The sequence below is a fragment of the Athene cunicularia genome (genome assembly GCF_003259725.1).
Source record: "Athene cunicularia isolate RWA chromosome 6 unlocalized genomic scaffold, athCun1 chr6_part1, whole genome shotgun sequence".
NCBI lineage: Eukaryota > Metazoa > Chordata > Aves > Strigiformes > Strigidae > Athene > Athene cunicularia.
In genome coordinates this window covers 21406737-21424778 of record NW_020799105.1, presented here as the reverse complement: position 1 = coordinate 21424778, position 18042 = coordinate 21406737, and the positions used below count along the sequence as shown (strand labels likewise).

The following is an 18042-nucleotide window of genomic DNA, read 5'->3' as shown; positions in this document are numbered from 1 at the left end:
AAAAAAAAAAAAACCCCACAACCTGCAACTGACTGAAAAGGAATTTTTTTTCCCCCCAAGTTCTTAAATTGTTTCATCTGAAAGTGTACTTTAAGCATTACCTTCACATACCTTTCAAGTATTTCTGTTTAGATAGTGTAACATTTCAAAGTGGTTTATTTAATAATGTCATTTCTATTCTCTGTCTTTAGAGGATTTTCTAAGGCCTTGAGGTTTAAGCTTCTGTACGAAATTGGAGAAATATTGTTTTAATTTTAATATTAAAATTTATGTTTAATTAAAGAAAAACCCAAACCAACAATGGTAGTTGCAAGTCAATCCTGAATGTTCTTCAAATGAGAAAGTAAGAATCATACAGACTCGTTTTGGAAAGATGTATCAGGTATTTGACAAGTTTTAGCATGAAGCTTAGGGATTTTTTTTTTTCCTCGTGGACATTTATGACTTTGTTTTTATCAGAGATAACTTTTGCATTTCTTATTCAACAATTTACCGTTGGTGGGAAATACATAATAAAAAAAGTTCTACTGTCAATATTGTGAAGAGTTGAATAGTAAGATTTCCAAAATTGAGTGTTGCTGCATAAGGATATGTCTAAAGGCAGATTAGCTGAGCTTGTGAATGTGACTTAAAAATATGGGGTTTTTATCACCAGACTGTAGTCACAGTAATTATCTATATCCCTTCCCAAACGTTGCTCAGTTTCATTCAAGACGACTTTGCATTGTTTCATAGTAGACGTTGGAAGAAAAATCAACTTCATAACGAGATGATCATCTTCATTACCTGTTTAAAGTAATTGCTATGAAGAACTCTTAATTGTGTCAACTGCAATGTGACTTCTTATAATGCCCAGACTTTTCACAGTTGCCTCAAGACCTGTATAATTGAGATCCTTAAACTTTTAAATTCTACTTGTTCTGTGTCTGTTTCTCAAACTGATACGTGAAATGAATTTTCAGTTTTAAAAAATCTGATATTGCTACCATATGGCTCTGAATGTTGAGAGGTTATGGATGAAATGAATAATGACCTAAAGATAGATTTTTTGACTTAAGTTATAGGCCAATGAATAATCTTATTTTAAATCAAATTAAGATCTGATTAGAGGAGGTTATTATTGCTGAGGTGGTGATTTTCTGTGTAGCTAAAGGGAAAATAATTATGGCTATTTAGTTTCTGGGAATGTCTGCAAAGAATATCTTCTTAATAAATCAATTAAAAAATGGTAGAATTTCACTAGTCATTACCTGTAAACTATTCCAGGAAAAACTCCATGAATTAAAAAGAAAATGTGGGTATTTAAGTAGCAATGAACAAAATGCTTCATCAGTAATGCAGTAAAAATAGCATTGTGCTTACTGTTAAGCATGGGGTTTTCCTGTTAGATTTTTTTTTTCTAGAATTACCAACACTTGAGACCAGCTGCTTTTTGGAGGTGCTGAGTTTTTTAGTGTCAGCACCAGCTCAGTAGAACTCTAGAGGATAACTTAAAAACAGAATTTCAGTAAGCAAAGCCAAAATTTTTCTAGCTCATCTTGGATACCGTAACAATGTGTTACGTTAATTTTATATTTTCTTCAAGTGCCAAGGTTAAGTTTGTATTCCTGAGGTGGTGCTGAAATTACTAAAGAACTAAGCCTGTGATTTCAGTTAAGCTGTCTCTGACTCATTTGGTGTAGATTAGATTAAAATTATTCCTTGTTTATGGGAAAATCTGGAATGTTGTAGCCAGATTCTTGTGCAACTGATATTTTTTTTTTTTCCTTTTTCTCCTTTGTAGGGTCAGTACAGGCCCTCTGACTTGTTGTGTCCAGAGACGTACGTGTGGACGCCTATTGAGCGATGTCTGCCCCTGCTTGAGCACTCAAAATACTGTCGATTCAACCAGGACATGAAAGCAGGTAAGTTTACGAGTTATGATAGGTCTATAAATTGTCTGTCTTGTTTTTATAATGTATCAGTATCGTCTGCTGCTGAAGCATTATGGAAATCTTATCTGTGAAGGATAAGAAGTGTAAAATTCACAACTTCTCCAGCAGGCATTAGCAAATAGAGAGTTTTATCTTTTTTAAATAAAATAAGCAATACAAATTTTAAGTACATTGTTTTACAAGCTCTATGTAGATGGAACTTAGTACATATTGCTGCCTTTCAGATAATTATATTTGTTATTCTGTGCATGAAAAATCTGGTCAAATAATTGTTCCTCCCTTACATTCTAGTCAGATGAATACATAAAGAAAAGATGTTAGAATCAATACAGGAAAGTGAAAGGGCTGGAGAAGCTTAAAGAAAGAAACAAAGTGGCAGATTTAGTTTAACAATCTGTCAGTGAATTTGAAGAATACAATGAGCAGCAGAGACACCTTAAATATCTTGAATAGATGCGACATAGATGTTTATATTCTGTAAAATAGGTACTTAGTGATTTGCCAGCATAGAATGGTCAAAAATATTACCTACCAGAAGATAATACAGTAATGCTACTGTAAAACAATGCAATCAAACTGAAAAAAACCCACGTGTACTTGCTTTAGCTACTAACTCTGTGGGCTGATTGTAGGTCCCAAGGCAGCTGTGGTAGAGAAGGCTTGGTATGGTGCTTGGGTGGAAAGGAAAAACTGGTTAACTTTTTTATTAATTGAAAATTGCTGAATATCCTTCACTGAATAACAAATGAGAAAGGTTGTCAGTGATTAAACTCGAGTACATAACGCCATGGTCTGGTTTTAGCCATCAAAATGCAGATTTACCTGTCTGTGAGCACTCTTAAACAGCTGCTTCTTTCTTTTTGCTTTTCATGGCTGTAGCTTAATACAATTTTCATTCACTAGCTGGTTAACTGTTAACTGTTGGAAGGGTAAGGTGTATATAAATGAAAGGAATTTGAAGAGATGACCACCTAAGCAGGATTGTGAACTGTAAAAGCTGCTTGAGTTCCTTGCTTTCCCTCATCCTGTGCATGTTCCCATTTATGCTGTGACTTAGTTTCTCAACTGGAACGCTAAGGTAATAATTATAGTAACTACCATAATGAGGTTCAAATATTTCTAGACAAAGGTACCTATTAGAAAGTTTTAGGAGCAGAATTACCTGAAGTGTTCTGTGCAAACAGGGAATGTTCTTTAGGGATTGTGCTGGTACCTGTGTGATGTGGTGGGAAAGAGACTGAGGAGCATGCTTGGATGCTCTTTAAAAGACTATTTATCACCATGGGAGAAGCTCAATCTGCAAGAGTTTTGAACGGGCAGCACATCATGTCTTTAGCAACTAGAATCATCATCAGATTGGTGAGAGGAAATTAGAAAAAATTATAAAGGTAGTAGGAAGAAGGGAAATGGTTTTGGAGGCGAGTGGTGTTCAAGATACTCTTATTCAAAAAGAAAGGAGTGAGTGTCATTTAAGCCCAGAAATGACAACTAAACTACTGCCTTTGAAGGTGTTAACCCCATATGAGCAAAGGGGCACCGTCTTCTTGATTCTGTGAAATTCCTGTGGCATACCATGCATTTGGAAACATTATCAGCACAGAATATCTCACTCCAGACACTACTGGAACTGTGACTTACGTCCTGTGGTTTAAGGAAATTAAAACATAGCTACATGTTGAAATGCACTGGACCTGCTGTGAGCTTATAGTTATTTGAGGCTTAAGTAGTTGCTAGCCCTAAGGAAGATATTTCTCAACAGTAAAATCAGTTTAGTTTCCTTCTTTCTTCTTTACTCTCTACAGTGGTGAGTAATATGAGTTTCATGAAGTTACAGAGAATTTTAAAAAAAGGATTAGAATGATCTGGTCTTTTATGCCTCTTGAATCAGCTTTCTATAACGCTGCCCATAATTATGTCAGTTAAGTAGGTCATGATTTATCAGGAGTGGTATTTCTGACGTAGAAACTGAGGGCAATAACCAGATCCAGTCAACAGCTGGGAGAAATAGTGCGACTTGCATTGCTGCCTGGGGCAGTAAAACAGTAACTGGAAATGGTCATCTTTTAATATTGTCTGTAATGTCAGAAAATTTCTGAAACGTTACCTCACACTAGTTTGTTCATCATTTTTGGCAATTTTTGAACTTCTTTTCCCTTCCTTTAAAAAAAAAATTTTACATAATAAATTTATCAGTTGCAGGTTGTGAGAATGCGTTATAGAGCAGCAGCAGCTGCTACTTCAGGAGAGGGTGCTATGTGCTATGACCTTCCAAGTCTGCAGTATAAAAAGGATTTCTAGAGTATTCATACACATTATATTGCAGGAGTCCTTCCTATAATCAAATTTAGTTTTTCTATTCTGGGAAAAAAAAAAAAGAGATGCTGACAAAGTAGCAAAATTTTTCTAAAGTATCAGATAATAATTAATTGGTATTTGCAGAGGATTTTTGCCTGGTTTGCATTATGTGGTTGTCCTCAGCATGAGCATTTTCAAATGGTTTTAAAATGTGGTGTTTTCCATCCCCTTCTCTTCTAATATTTAATACTTTTGTTAACATTTGAAGAATGAAGAAGAGAGGACAGACGAACTAAACAAAGTTCTTAACTCTTTATACCACAGAGATAAGTCTAAAGAAGTGTCTAACAGTTAATAAATTAAAAAAGCAATCACAGGAACCACAATAACTTTTTATTGTTTAGGATGGCAAATAGGGGTGGTTGAAATAGGTCCAACTCTTTACTACTTCTGGCCAGTGTAATGAGATTCAGCCTTACTTAACCTCAAAACACTGCAGTCATACAGAGACAACGATGAGGTCCTGTGCCAGCAAACGCTCAAATTTGATACTTAAATAAACTGCTGGTAGGCTCTTTATGCGCAGTTCCTAACATGTATTGAAAAACATCAGTTCAGAAGAAAAAATTGCATAGCAACAGTCAGCAATCATGGATGAAAGCTCATGTTTGTCAAGTATTCTTGCTTTTATAAATAACCAGTTTCGCCTAAATTACTCATGCCTCGGAACAGATTTTTCATTTTTTGTTGCCTGTTCAATTTGAAAAATTCAGAAGACCTGGCATGATCTTATAAATGAGAGAGGTTTATTAAGATTCTGTTGTGTTTATTATTAACCTGTGACTGGTCACTTACTTTTCAAGTAAATAAGCAGTTGTTGAGGTGGGGCAGTAGTGAGAGGCTTTGGATACTGATGCATTCTGAAAATTGAGATAGTGCCAAACTTCATTTAACAGACCATTAGCTATGTCTACACAAAAGACAGATGGAGTTACGGTAAAGAAAAAAGAAGTTAGTTAAAAGATTGCTGTCAGTGACTTTGTCAACATATCAAAACTGATGAGCAAAATTCAGTCACATGATAGCATCTGCTGAAATATTCCTGGGCATGGATCTGTCTGTCATACTAGTTAACTTCCTCTTCTCAGAACTGGCCGTCAGGGATTTGCTTCGTTGGTACTTTCACTAACAGCTTTGCCCATGGAACAAATGTAGTATGAAGAGAATTACAAATAATTTACTTGGTATCCTGGCAATACTTTTATCCTTCTGCTTTTCATTTTTCTGAGACTAACCCAATGACATCTCTTTTTTCTAACATCTTTTGAGATTTTCAGTTTGTTGCTCCTGTGAAAAAATTTATAAAAATTGTACTTTTGGGGATGTTAATTAAATTAATGGGAAACTTCAGATCTTTCCTCCCATCAGCACTGGACTGTCAACACCTTTAAGAAGCAACTTCAGCTAAAGGCAGATACAATCCTAATCTGAAGTGGTGGTTCAAAGCCTTCATAGTTTTATAGCCTCCTGACTGTGTCGAGTCATGTGGGGTGGATATTGTGCCTACCAGGGTGAACAGGGTGCTGTTACCCAAGCAAAAAAGCTGTGCTTGATCCAAATTGCTAGGCACAGCCCTCAGCAATCCCAGTGGTGGAAGCTGCTTCCCACCTTCCTGTGTCCGCTGCTTTGAGTAGTGCAGATCAAAAAGGACTTTAATGCTTTTTTTTCCTGACTGATTTGTTTGCTGAGGTTGATAAATTGGCTGAGCTAATACACATCTGTTCAGCTTCCTGTATATCTAATAATAGAGTGAAATCAAAATGGAATCAAATGGACTACATTAATTAAAATGAAAGTACTTTCTCCAGTGTTGAAAAATACACATAACAAAGGCATACATAGACTCCTCTGTCTTGGCTTTGTGTTCTGTAAGACAAGATGCTCTTTGCTCCAGAGACTATAGTCTAACACAAACCACGGTGGATGCAGAAGGATGGTATAAAGGAACAGAGGAACACTTCTGGTTTATCTGGTCAATTATAGTAATAGATTCTAGTCTATTAATAGACTTAACAGTAAGAGATTAAACTGGCTAAACTGTATGAAGTTTTTCATAAACATCACAGTGAGGAGGGAGAGTTTTGAAGAGGGATCTAAGGAAGTACATTAGTTTTTGCAGCATGAGAGGTGTAGAAGTGAAGAATATGGGGAAGCACAAATGAGTTTTCTTCAAAAACAGATAAACTGGTCTGAGATATCAGATCCCGTAGTCAGAGGTAGAACTTGCATTATTGCCTGTAGGTGCTAGGAGTGAAGATGGGGGTGAAACAGGCTGTGGAAAACTTTGGAAGTGAGGTCGGTCTGATGTGATCAGGATGTGGGTAGCTGGTAGAGACATGCATGGAAAGACAGGGAAGCAAATTTTGCAGTAGTTCATATAGGTAGAACAATGGGAAGGACTTGACAAGAACAGAAAACTTCAAATTTCAAGAAAACTTGAAATAAGAAATGGTGGATTAAAACTTGAAAATCTAGATAGATATTTCTAGTGATGAGTAAGAGAGGCTGGTTTTTAAATATACTATGTAGAAAGAAACTCGATGTGAAAACCTGAAGAGATTATGAAGCCAAAGTCATATGCCAGCAGAAATTTGCCAGTGCCTAACAATTCAGCAACCACCTTCCTCTCATTGTTCTTGATGCAGACCAGACTCTGCATCTGCCATCTCCACACAGCAATAAAGACCTTGTTTCTTCCAGCAGAGGAATGGAAGCCCTTAGAAGAATTTAGCCTTTAGACTGTTTCCAGATGGTCTGAGCCACGATAGGCATTGGAATCAAGAGAAAATAATTTCTGTTTTCTCTGCTTTTCAGTGATCTGCCTGCAGCCACCCAGGAACTGGTGAGGCTATGTCTACACAAAAGACAGATGTTGAAATCCAGAAGGTCTTATAAATTGCCTCATGTTCACATACAAGTCTTAACCATCTGAAAAAAAACCCCACCCTGAAACAACACTAAAATCAGTGCTTAAACTCTCCATTTCAGAAGTATTAATGATTTTTTTCAGTGTTTAATTCAATGATCAATGCCGGGGTCCTAGGACACTATACACATCTATGTAGAGGTCAGAATTTGAAGTGAGAGGTCTTACTTCAGGCTCACAAGAACAACTCTAAAAAAAAAAAACCCAAACCCATTCAATGTATTACCTTATGAACAGAGTTGATACCAGATCACTAGTTTTTGAATTATTAAACTAAAAATTGCTTAAGATTTCCAGTCTTTTTCTGTAGTAGTCTTGTAGCTTTTATTGCAAGTTTTTACCAGATTTTTGAAACTTCTGGGAATACAAGCTGAAAAAACTTTTTTTTCTTCAAAAATACATCTTTTTTACATATTACAGACCTAACTCCTTTGTTGCATACAAAATGAAAATTTTCACAGCTTTGCAGCACTGTTATTTTGCTGCACATAGTAAGCTAGAGTAGTAAAAAGCAAACAACTTCCCCAGCATTTAATAACTCTGAATCCTCTTATTAGTGACTTGATTATGCATCTTAATGCTTCTTGCAAAAAACTTGGGTGTTATTAGTTATAGTAAAGTGCTGTGAGTTGACACTGGCTGAATGCTGGTTGCCCACCAAAGCCACTGTATCACTTTTCTCCTTAGTTGTAGTGGGGAGAGAAAATACAGTGGAAGGCTGTGGGTCAAGATAAGGACAGGGAGATCACTCAGCAGTTATGGTCACAGGCAGAATGGACTCGACTTGGGGAAGTTAGTTTAATTTAGTACTGATCAAATCAGAGTGGGATAATGAGAAATAACACCACTTCTTAAAAATACCTTCCCCCCATCCCTCCCTCCTTCTTGGGCTCGACTTCACTCCCACTTTCTCTCTCCCCCCCAGCAGCGCAGGGGATGGGCAATGGGGGTTGTGGTCGGTTCACCACCCGTTGTCTCTGCTGCTCCTTCCTCCTCAGGGGAGGACTCCTCACACTCCTCCCCTGCTCCAGCGTGGGGTCCCTCCCACAGCAGACAGTCCTCCATGAACATCTCCAACACGAGTCCTCCCCACGGGCTGCAGCTCTTCACAGACTGCCCCAGCGTGGGTCCCCCCGGGGTCACCAGTCCCGCCAGCAAACCTGCCCCAGCCCGGGCTCCTCTCTCCACGGGCCCACAGCTCCTGCCAGGAGCCTGCTCCAGCGGGGGCTCCCCACGGGGTCGCAGCCTCCTTCGGGCATCCCCCTGCTCCGGCGTGGGGTCCCCCATGGGTGCAGGTGGGTTCTGCTCCCCCGTGGGCCCCCATGGGTGCAGGGCACAGCTGCCCCACCGTGGGCTGCACCACGGGCTGCCGGGGAATCTCTGCTCCTCTCCCTCCTTCCTCACTGACCTGGGTGGCTGCAGAGCTCTTGCTCTCACGTTCTCACTCCTCTCTTTGTCTGCTGCTGTGCAGTTGGTTTTTTCCCCCTTCTTAAATACGTTATCCCAGAGGCGCTACCGCTGTCGTGGATGGGCTCAGCCTTGGCCAGCGGTGGGTCCATCCTGGAGCTGGCTGGCGTTGGATTCATTGGACTTGGGGGAAGATTCTAGCAGCTTCTCACAGAAGCTGCCCCTGTAGCTCCCCACTACCAGAACTTTGTCATGCAAATGCATAAATAAAACTTAGAATTCTTATCCAGAAATCTACAGTCTTGGGCAGTTATACAAAACTCATTTATTTTAAAAATATATTTGTGTGCATAGTGCCTTCACTAGAAAAAGAATTTGTCACAACTATTTCATTAACCTTGATTTCTAGTGTTGTGTTTGTCATATTTAATTTTATGTACTATTTAGATACTATTCTTTGCTAATAAAAAAGGCATATTTCAAACATGTTTTTATTATGTATGTGAATGCAAGTATTTTGTTGATTTTTTTTTTTTTTCTTATTTTTCCCAGCAAGTACAGAGTTTAATTTTAAGATAGATTCTTAAAAGTATAGTGTAGTAGCATGATACTGGCCTTATTCCTCCTCCCTCTTAGTGGAAAAGCCATGATCACATATTTGTATCCATGAAGTGAACTGCGGTTGCCATTGGGTCACGTCTGAGAGTTTAGATCCCTGGCAGAGTGATGTACACGTGTAGTGTTGCATCTTTGAATCTAGTCAGATGGATTAATGCAAAAGGTGGTGCACGTTAATGTAAGGGTAGTGTGAGGCAGATTAATGTTTATAAGAGTAAATGTGCTGAAGTTCTCGAGACGATGAAAATATAGTCACAAAACTATGACAGATGGAAAACATTAAACAAATTGTTTAGAACTGTGCAATCATCTGATTAGGGAGAAATTTCTGGTCTGCTCTAAACCAACTGTTTATAATTTTTTTTAAAGATACAGTGTTGTTTAGTATGAGAGTTAAGAAACAGTTTTAAGTAATTTTTGATGGATCATGAACTAAATTATTTAAAAGAACTCACTTTCCACTATCTTATCAAAGCTATAGGTAATTAATTTGAATTCTGTAACCTAGAAGAAGACAGACATATCAAATTATTTCTTGCAGCTCCTCTGGAAGAGACACATTTTACAAGTTTATATCTGTTTCTGATTAAGCTTATAAACACTTAGAATCATCAGAATGCATATTTCTAAATCCAGTGTGATCCCTGAGCATACAAGATATTTAAACAACAAAAATAGTGCCAATAAGGTGTAGCCAGGCAAATTTTTCCCTCGTTCTTTAGTATGTTTAGATTAAATTGAAATGATTGGTGTGGGATTTTACCCTCACGATGCAAAAATATGCTCAAATATTCCATGGCTTCTGTAATAAAAAGGTAATGTTTCTAACTTAATTTGTGGGTCCTAAACAACTGACACTGTGTAAATTGGCTGCGGGGTAGAAATTACACTGAACCATCAGCTCTGCAGTGGAGTCTCCCAAAACAATTAATTGCAAAGACAGGTCTTTGTAATATGATTTGAAGTACGATCATAATATGAACTCCATTTTGCATTGTTAATAGCGAATCTCAAACTTCACTAAATATTTATGATTTTAAAGTCTGTATGTATTGATATTCTAAATATATCTGCATCTGACGTGTGTAGCAGAGTAAACCAATGCCCCTCAACACGCACCATCATCTGACTTAGTGTAGTTCATCTAACATTTGGCTTGGACTGCAAAATTCCCCAAAATATGTTTTAATCCAAAATGACTTATCATAGACATTGTGAAATGAATAGATGTATTTTGAAATGACATAATTTTTCGAGACCCTTACTTGAAAAATAAAGATATCCTGGTGTACTTCTTGCATTGAAGAGATAAATCTTAGGTGGTTCTGTGCTCAAGATACTCCTTCACAATTTGAATGTTGTGACATTTGATTCTCTAGCAGAATAATTCTGGGGTTTTTTTGTGACTAGACCAGAAGTGAACTCATTAGTTGCTGAAGATTCAGGGGAATGTGGGCAAGGGCCAAGACTGCCAAATCTTGGAGGAATTATTTTCCATACACAAAAGGTGTTAGAAACACAAGAACAGAAATTAAAAATTAAATAATGTGGGATAAGTAAGAGAGATCATGCAGATTTATTTCATGCTGAGCATAACTAGCATATGGGATTAGTTTCCAAATGTGATAAAAGTTAAAAGCTGTAATTGGGTGCAGATACAGAGCAGCTGTGGAAGCAACACCACAGGCATGTGCCGAGTCCCAGCGCAGCCACACTCTACCCGTCACCACAGCAAAATTTTTTTCAGGGTCAGACCTTTTGTAACAATCCTTGGTGCCTCAGAACATGTTTACTCTCTGCTCTGGTGACATCATCCCAACTTTTCACATGGAATATAATTTGATTCCATGTTTTAATTAATTTAGCCAGTAAATTGATTGCAGTAATCTGATTTATTTAGCTGATAAGCTACTGCCAATTGCTTCAGTTTTCCTATTTCATGGAAACGATTGCATTTGTACTTCTCAGCTTGACTCTTGTATTTGGTTTTTTTTCCTCCTTCTCATATATCAGTCTCAACGAGGACTTTGCTTTGCCTTTCTTTTTCTACGATCATCTTAGTGCTTCCTGCCATTTTCACTTCTATACAGTTCAAATATTGCGATAAATGGTATTTAGCTCTTTTATTCTGTCAGATTTTTTCTTGTTTCCATCCCATTTTTTGAAGCTGTGACTCTGTAAAGCATAACCCTGTAACTTTTGTCTTTCATACTATGTTTTATTCCGTTGGTTTTACTGCCATTGTAAGCTTGGGGCTCAGTACTGCGTTTTGCTGTTGGCTTGAAGTATCATTAAAACCTGTGATTAAAAGTCCCTGGAAGTCTGCTTGAAAGTGGAACTGTCTCCTGGGAAGACTTCTTGTGAAAGTCTGAAGTCCTTGTTAGTACGCCCTTGCTATCAGCTGGCTTGGGGTCAGTCCCATGGGAAGACTTGGCTTCAGAAAAAGAAACAAAACTGCCAACATTTTTTATTCTTGCATAAATGTGATGGAAATAAGTATATGGAAATATATTTCTGAAATAGAATTTTTAAAAATCCAGAATTGCTAAAATTCCCTTTGTTTTAATTAATATGTCTATCTCAGCCACAATTTTTATTTTTTTTTAATTCCCTGGAAGCAAGGTTAGAATCCAGAGGGTGACGATGGCCTATTAAAGTTACAAAGTGTGTTTCTTAATTTGTTTGTGCAATACAAAATGATTCTAAAATATACAAAATGAGGCAATAACAGTATTCCTCTATGGTTAGCCCTTGTAAAATTAATTTGACATGAAAAGTGAAGTCAGAAACACTTTTCCATGTCATGAACGTCAGCTTTGCAATCAGTGGAAGTTGCAGAAATTCAGATACTGGGCAAGACAGTTGTGCTTTGCTCTCAAACAGACATGAAGGTCAGTACGTCATCTTAGGCACTGTTTGTGGTACAAAACTTTTGGCTCATTAGTGTCACTTTGTAGTTGGAAAATGACAGATTTTAGTGGAGCTGAGTATTTGGCTTCTTGGGTAAATATTACTGACTTACAAGATATTTTAGCTACCAGCTGAAAATGCAGTTTATATAGTGTTTCTGTTTTTTTTCTTATGCAAAATATGTTCAGGAAATAGGTGAAATAAGCTGTTCTGTTTGAGATGGCTGTGTAGTTACTAGTGTTAAGGTTCTGCTAGAGTTAGTAATGAGGTAAGCATTCTGTGTTTAAGAAAAATATTTATTCATGTTTTTCGTGAGAAATTAATGAAATATTTAATTCAGCCCTAATAGGAAGCGTTTGTGTGGCAGTTGCTTTCCATCCCTCATCTTTTCTATTTCAGATGCATCTCTAATTTAGTATTCCTAACCTTCAATTCACAGATTTAATGGCATGTTTAATGTGTCTCTCCCAACAGTAACTGAGTCACTTTTGATGATATTCTTGAGATGACAGGTACCTTGCTAAACTCTCTGGAAAGATACGTGTAGAGTTTTAATTCCACGTTAGCAAGGGAATTAAGGAGTTGCTTTCCATGCTGTTTCCAAGTGCTTGTTGGATTTTGACCATGATTTTCCCTTCTGTCTCTAAAGAGAAACGAGCAGCTCGAAATACTGAACGGTATCGGTATGAATAACTCGGATACTTTGAGGAATGGAAAAACTCAGCTAACAAAGGTTCTGAGAAGCACAGGGGAGATGGATCTGGTGCAGGATAAAGCTTGCTCAGGCTCGTCAGTGCTGACCCAGATTAAATAAACCTTCCCAGAACCCAGCGTGATCAGAATCAGGCATTAGGAACACCTGCAGAGTCCAGCAAAAATGAGTTGGGGCAGGAATGAGCTTGTAAAACTTTGACCTAGTTAGTTTGGATCTGCAAAACTACCTTGTGCAGGCTGCTGATTGCCGGGGCACTGCAGTTGCAGAGCCTGGTTTAGGGAGATGGTGTGCAGGGCCATGCACAGAGCTGATGTCTCACTGTGCTCGTGCATTTCAAACTGAGCTGTGCCTGCTGTGGTTCTGCTCCTTGTATGCATGGTGTGTTTAAACTGAAGGCATAACTGAAAGTTGACTAGATGACCAAAAAGGGTATTTAAAACAAGAAAAAAAAACAACAGGAAAGCCTCCTGGGTATGCAGTTAATGTTCCTCACGGGCAGTTCACTTTCTCATTTGTTGTATCTGAAGTCATCAAGGATAGTGTCAGAGATACAACTTGAAAATAATTGGCTAGAGCGTTTTGTCTTCCGAAAGAGTATCTAAAAGTGAAATAGTTATCTTTGTCAATTTGCCATCTGCTAGGTTATATTGCCTTTGTTTTTCTGGGGGTTTTTTTTGTCTTTTTTTTTGTTTTGTTTTTAGTGTCTTTAATTTGCAGGCACTAGATACTGTTTTCAGCTAGGAAGTTGTTCAGTCTCATTTAAGTTAACATTTTCCCAGGTACTGTTAGGGTTTTTTTTTTTATATAGTGCATCCCTGAAAAGGAAGTCCTTGGAGAAATATCACTATCATTTAAATCTAGCCCTTTGGTATCCATTTCTCAGTCACCATACTTCAGGATAATAAACAGAGGTAGGTTAGAATAATTGTATTATATGAGAGCTCCTCATAAATCAAACGGGATTTTTATACCTACTGTTTTATGTGCATCTCTTTCAAATGTCTCCAAACCAGTGGGCCATACTTGGATTTTAGTGGTAGGCAATGCAGTCAAAGGTTTGTATTTGCAGGTAAGCCAGAAGCCTTTGCAGGTTGCTGTGAATTACAGCTGAAAACGAGAACTGCCATGAATCGCTGTATTCACAGGAAATGTTTTCCATTGGCCCCTATTCATGTTTACTACTAGAATAATAAGAGTCAAAACACAATGAGTTATTGTTTCCGTGTGGCACGGCAGGGTTAGCGGATTTTTGAATGCGTTTTGTCAAGTGATTAGTCTGTGCTTGCTTCTCAAGATTGAATTGCAAATCATAAACCAGTTGTATGATTTCAGGCACAGAGCCCAACAATTTTGTTCGGAAGATCTCTAGGATTTACCCTTGTTGTAACTTCCTGTCTTTACCCCTTTTAAGGTTCCCTATAAGTTATACTTTTAAAACTGTAATTCTTCTGTCTTCCCGTTTTAAGGATCATTGATAATATTTTGGCAAAGTGCGTTTTTTCCCCTTAGGAACGTTCTCTTTTTGAACAGTGATTTCGAAAGTTCCTATTTATTTCTTATTGGAGTAATTGCAGAGAGTTACTGTGCTTCCTTTGTGACTTCTGCTTTCTGGCTTTAATCAAGAATTATTTTATTTGCATTTTTTTATTGTTGTTTGTGCTTCATTTTTAACTGTACTCTTATGTTGGTTCAAGTTTTTATACCCCAAGACATAATGGTCTTTCATATTTCCTAATGTATGAATCGAGTATGAGTGAAGGAATATGAGGAAAAAATGCCTTTCAACTCACTGTTTTATATAAATATTACTACTAACAGGTGTTGCTTATCATGTCACTCTCTATTGTCTATTTTGTTTTTGAGGATGACCTCCAGTGCTTTGTTGATGAATGCAAAGAAATAATGCTTTAAATTGAGTAAGAAACTAGCATCAATACAAAGTTCAGATGCATTAGACTGCTAACTGAGGTGGAAACATTTTCTATTTCTAGTAATTAACATCTCCAATATTTCAGTTATAAAATTTGAAAAGTTAATTTGTTTCTTGCATTTAAAGTTTCTTTGTTTTAAAAGCATTGATCATTAACTGTGACAAGGTCGTGTAAATCAGATGTAGCATTTCTTTAAAAAAAATTTGATGAGGCTGTAGTATTTCTAAAATAAATTAACACTGCTGTGGTGAAACCAGCAAGGGATGGATGCTTCTTTTATCATTTTTACACCTAGTTTGGAAGGTCAGGTATGATGAAACTTTAAAGCTCCTTGTAAATTGAATTTTAAACCTGTTGTTTTTCTTTGATTTGGAAAATGTGGACACTGTGCTCATCTTTAAAAACAAGGTAAGCTGTAACTGCTTCAAAATTGAAAATTAAAAACCAAGAATGACGTTAAACAAAACCAAAACCCAAGCATACCCTTTGGGCTGTCGGTTTGAAAATACAGCAGTTGTCAAGTGCTAATCTCCCTACATTTTTTTTTTCTTCTGTGGATTTAATCTTAGAGGTAATTTTTCTGAGATTCCATTTCTAAGCAAAATGAAAACTTATTTATAATGTTATTTATGTGGGAGTTTCCTTCAAGGATTACTTTAAAAGTGAATCACAAGTTTCACTTAATGGCACAGTTTTAAATATTTGAAATTTTGAAATAGGACAGTTCTTTGCCTGTTTCCATTCTTTCTTCCACTTTTTCATCCTACTATGGAGAAAATAAAATCCAGTTTCTCTGTGTAGCATGGATGCAGAAGCACAAAGTGAAGATGGCCAAATACTTTCTTTGTTCCAGGGGGTTTAAGCAGCATTTAAGGAAACTGAAACTTAGGATCAGAAACAGCGTCATTTCTGAGTTTAGGAAGGAGTGCCACATTTCTTTTTTGCATTAGAAATACCAGACCTCAGTAAGGCGTCTTAGTAATTCTGAATCCATTCTGTACAGAAAACATAAGAAATATTTTCCTGTGACTAATGTTGGGTATTTTTTAAAGAAATTGGCAGTTGTCCTTTTTCCTATTTAAAAAATAAGAAAGTCAATAAATTTGTCACTTATTTTTAATTTTTTCTTCATTTAGTTCCCTGTAAATGGGAAAATGTACTTTAACAAGAAGCTAGCTTGCTTGCGTCTCTCGGTTATACCCCTGATAAATTAAAAACTGTCTTGTGAGGAGTATATTAAAGGGGATGAGGGAAGAGGTACCATTGACTCGACACCCATCACGTACGGCTCTGAAGAGCAGTACAGAGCACTGCCGCTGCAGGCTGTCTTTCCAAATCAGTATTGATCAAAACCAGCTTGACCCAAATCAGCCACCACAAAAAAGCTGGTTTAGTAATAGTTTGCTACAAAAACCTTTGAACCATCACACTTTTTTCAACGCGGTGTTGGCTCTAAGCCTGTGTGGAGTTGCAGCAGGCTGTTGCAGAGCTCGCTCGCCGCTCTCTGAGTCTCAAGTTGTCGGGCTTTGCACATGCTTACCCGGCTTTCTGACCAGATGTAGCTGTTTTTCACTTCAGCTTATATTAGGTAGTAATAATAAAGGTTAATGTAGTTGGAGAATAAAAATATTTGGATATCGGCTTCCCAAAATAATTTTATAAAAATGCTAATCGATTCCTGCGCTGTAAGAAAAAAATTCACAACACGGAACTTTGAATTTCTGTGCAAAAGCACACTGATGCCCTTTTGCTGTGAATAAAAATGGTAAAATAATTCCTCCTTATTTTATGTTGGTATTTCAGCAGGAATGCATATCAGCATTTGAATAATCACATTTTGGTTTCGGGAGGGAGCTTGCAGTTTTGGGGGGAAGTTGGCTTGGGTTGGGCAAAGAAAAATAAAACCTGCATTGTACAGGAGTATGTCAGACTTCCTGCTCTTCACATTCCTCCTAGTCCCTTGAGTCTAAAAGCATTTCTGGGGCCAATTGCTGGATGAGGCTGACTTTGAAGACCACTGCTGTTACTTTTAGCTTAATACTCGGTGTCGCTCAGCAACGTTGCCCGTGTTCTTGATGAAGGTGCATGTGTGTACCTGGGTGAAGAAATCAAACCAATATCTGCCTGGCATCTGCCAAGACAAACCATTGCGTAGAGGGTCTTTAGGTCACTTCTACTTTTTGCTTTTTTTTTTTTTACGAATACTTAGCATTGTATCTGCTATGCTTTGGGTTTTTTCAGAAAAGAAATCCTCCAGGTATTAATTGTATTTAATAGAGATATGGGGGTGGGAACAAAGCATTTTAACACCTCTTTGCAATATTTTTATGGGATCACAGTGGCAAGGTTGAATTATATACTAAATCTCTCCTATATTCAAATTTCAGTAGATGAATGCTATACAAATAATTTGGTGTTTTAGGAGCATAGGGGAGAAGAGAAGGAAGGGACAGTTAATTTACTCAACAGGAATTCAGCTGTATTTTTAGCTTTGAGACTTAGAGGATGATATTTATGTAAAGACAGACAGTTGGCATACACAATTGCTCAGTTTCCTAAAATGACAGGAACTTTCAATCTACAGAATTGATTTTTCTGAAGTTTATTTTTTCTGTGTATCTACCATCCAAACTACTTGATAGATGTAACAGAATTAAGGGACAAAACCTTGTATGTTTTGTATGTCAAGTGACAGTGCCTTTTCTGTAGACAACAATTAATTAACAGTTCCATGATAATCTTCACAAAGGCAAAGTCCCAGGAATCCAAATGAACATTAGCAGTACTATACTTCCTTCTAGTGCTATTGCTTATTTATAATGCCTTGTTAATAAAACTGCTTCCACCAAATCCAGTCATTTCAAGTGGTAAAGATGAGGTGTTTCCAGAGGTGTCAGGAGAGAATGCACAGAAATAGATAAATTATAAAAAAATGTATTAAAAAAAAATTACATTCCAAGACCCAGTGGTATTTGCTTAGATGAACAAAATTGGACTTGGAGGAGGATGGTTTCTACAGTATTCTTAAGAAACTTAGCATGTGTGAAGCCATGGTGTACAAGCTCTTAGTCATTGAGGGCTGGACTGGGGTGATGGCTAAAGAAGTAAGCCTTAGAAAATTAACAGGCTATAAATTATAACTTGATGAGGCATCCAATAATTATGCACTTGCAAAAGAAATTTTGTCTTCCAACAATTCAAACGTTTTAGCTTTTTGAGGGTTTTATAAATTAATGTGCCAACTAC

General features: G+C 37.3%; 1 protein-coding gene across 2 annotated transcripts in view; it reads left to right on the top strand.

Moving 5' to 3' along the window:
- The window catches only part of ATE1 (arginyltransferase 1), an 82518-nt gene that overhangs the window by 57783 nt on the left and 6693 nt on the right, over positions 1 to 18042 (top strand). For both annotated transcript variants that reach the window (XM_026851072.1, XM_026851071.1), the window contains exon 10: positions 1784 to 1904. In XM_026851072.1, coding sequence (XP_026706873.1) covers positions 1784 to 1904 — 121 coding nt within the window. The remainder of the gene's footprint in view (positions 1 to 1783; positions 1905 to 18042) is intronic.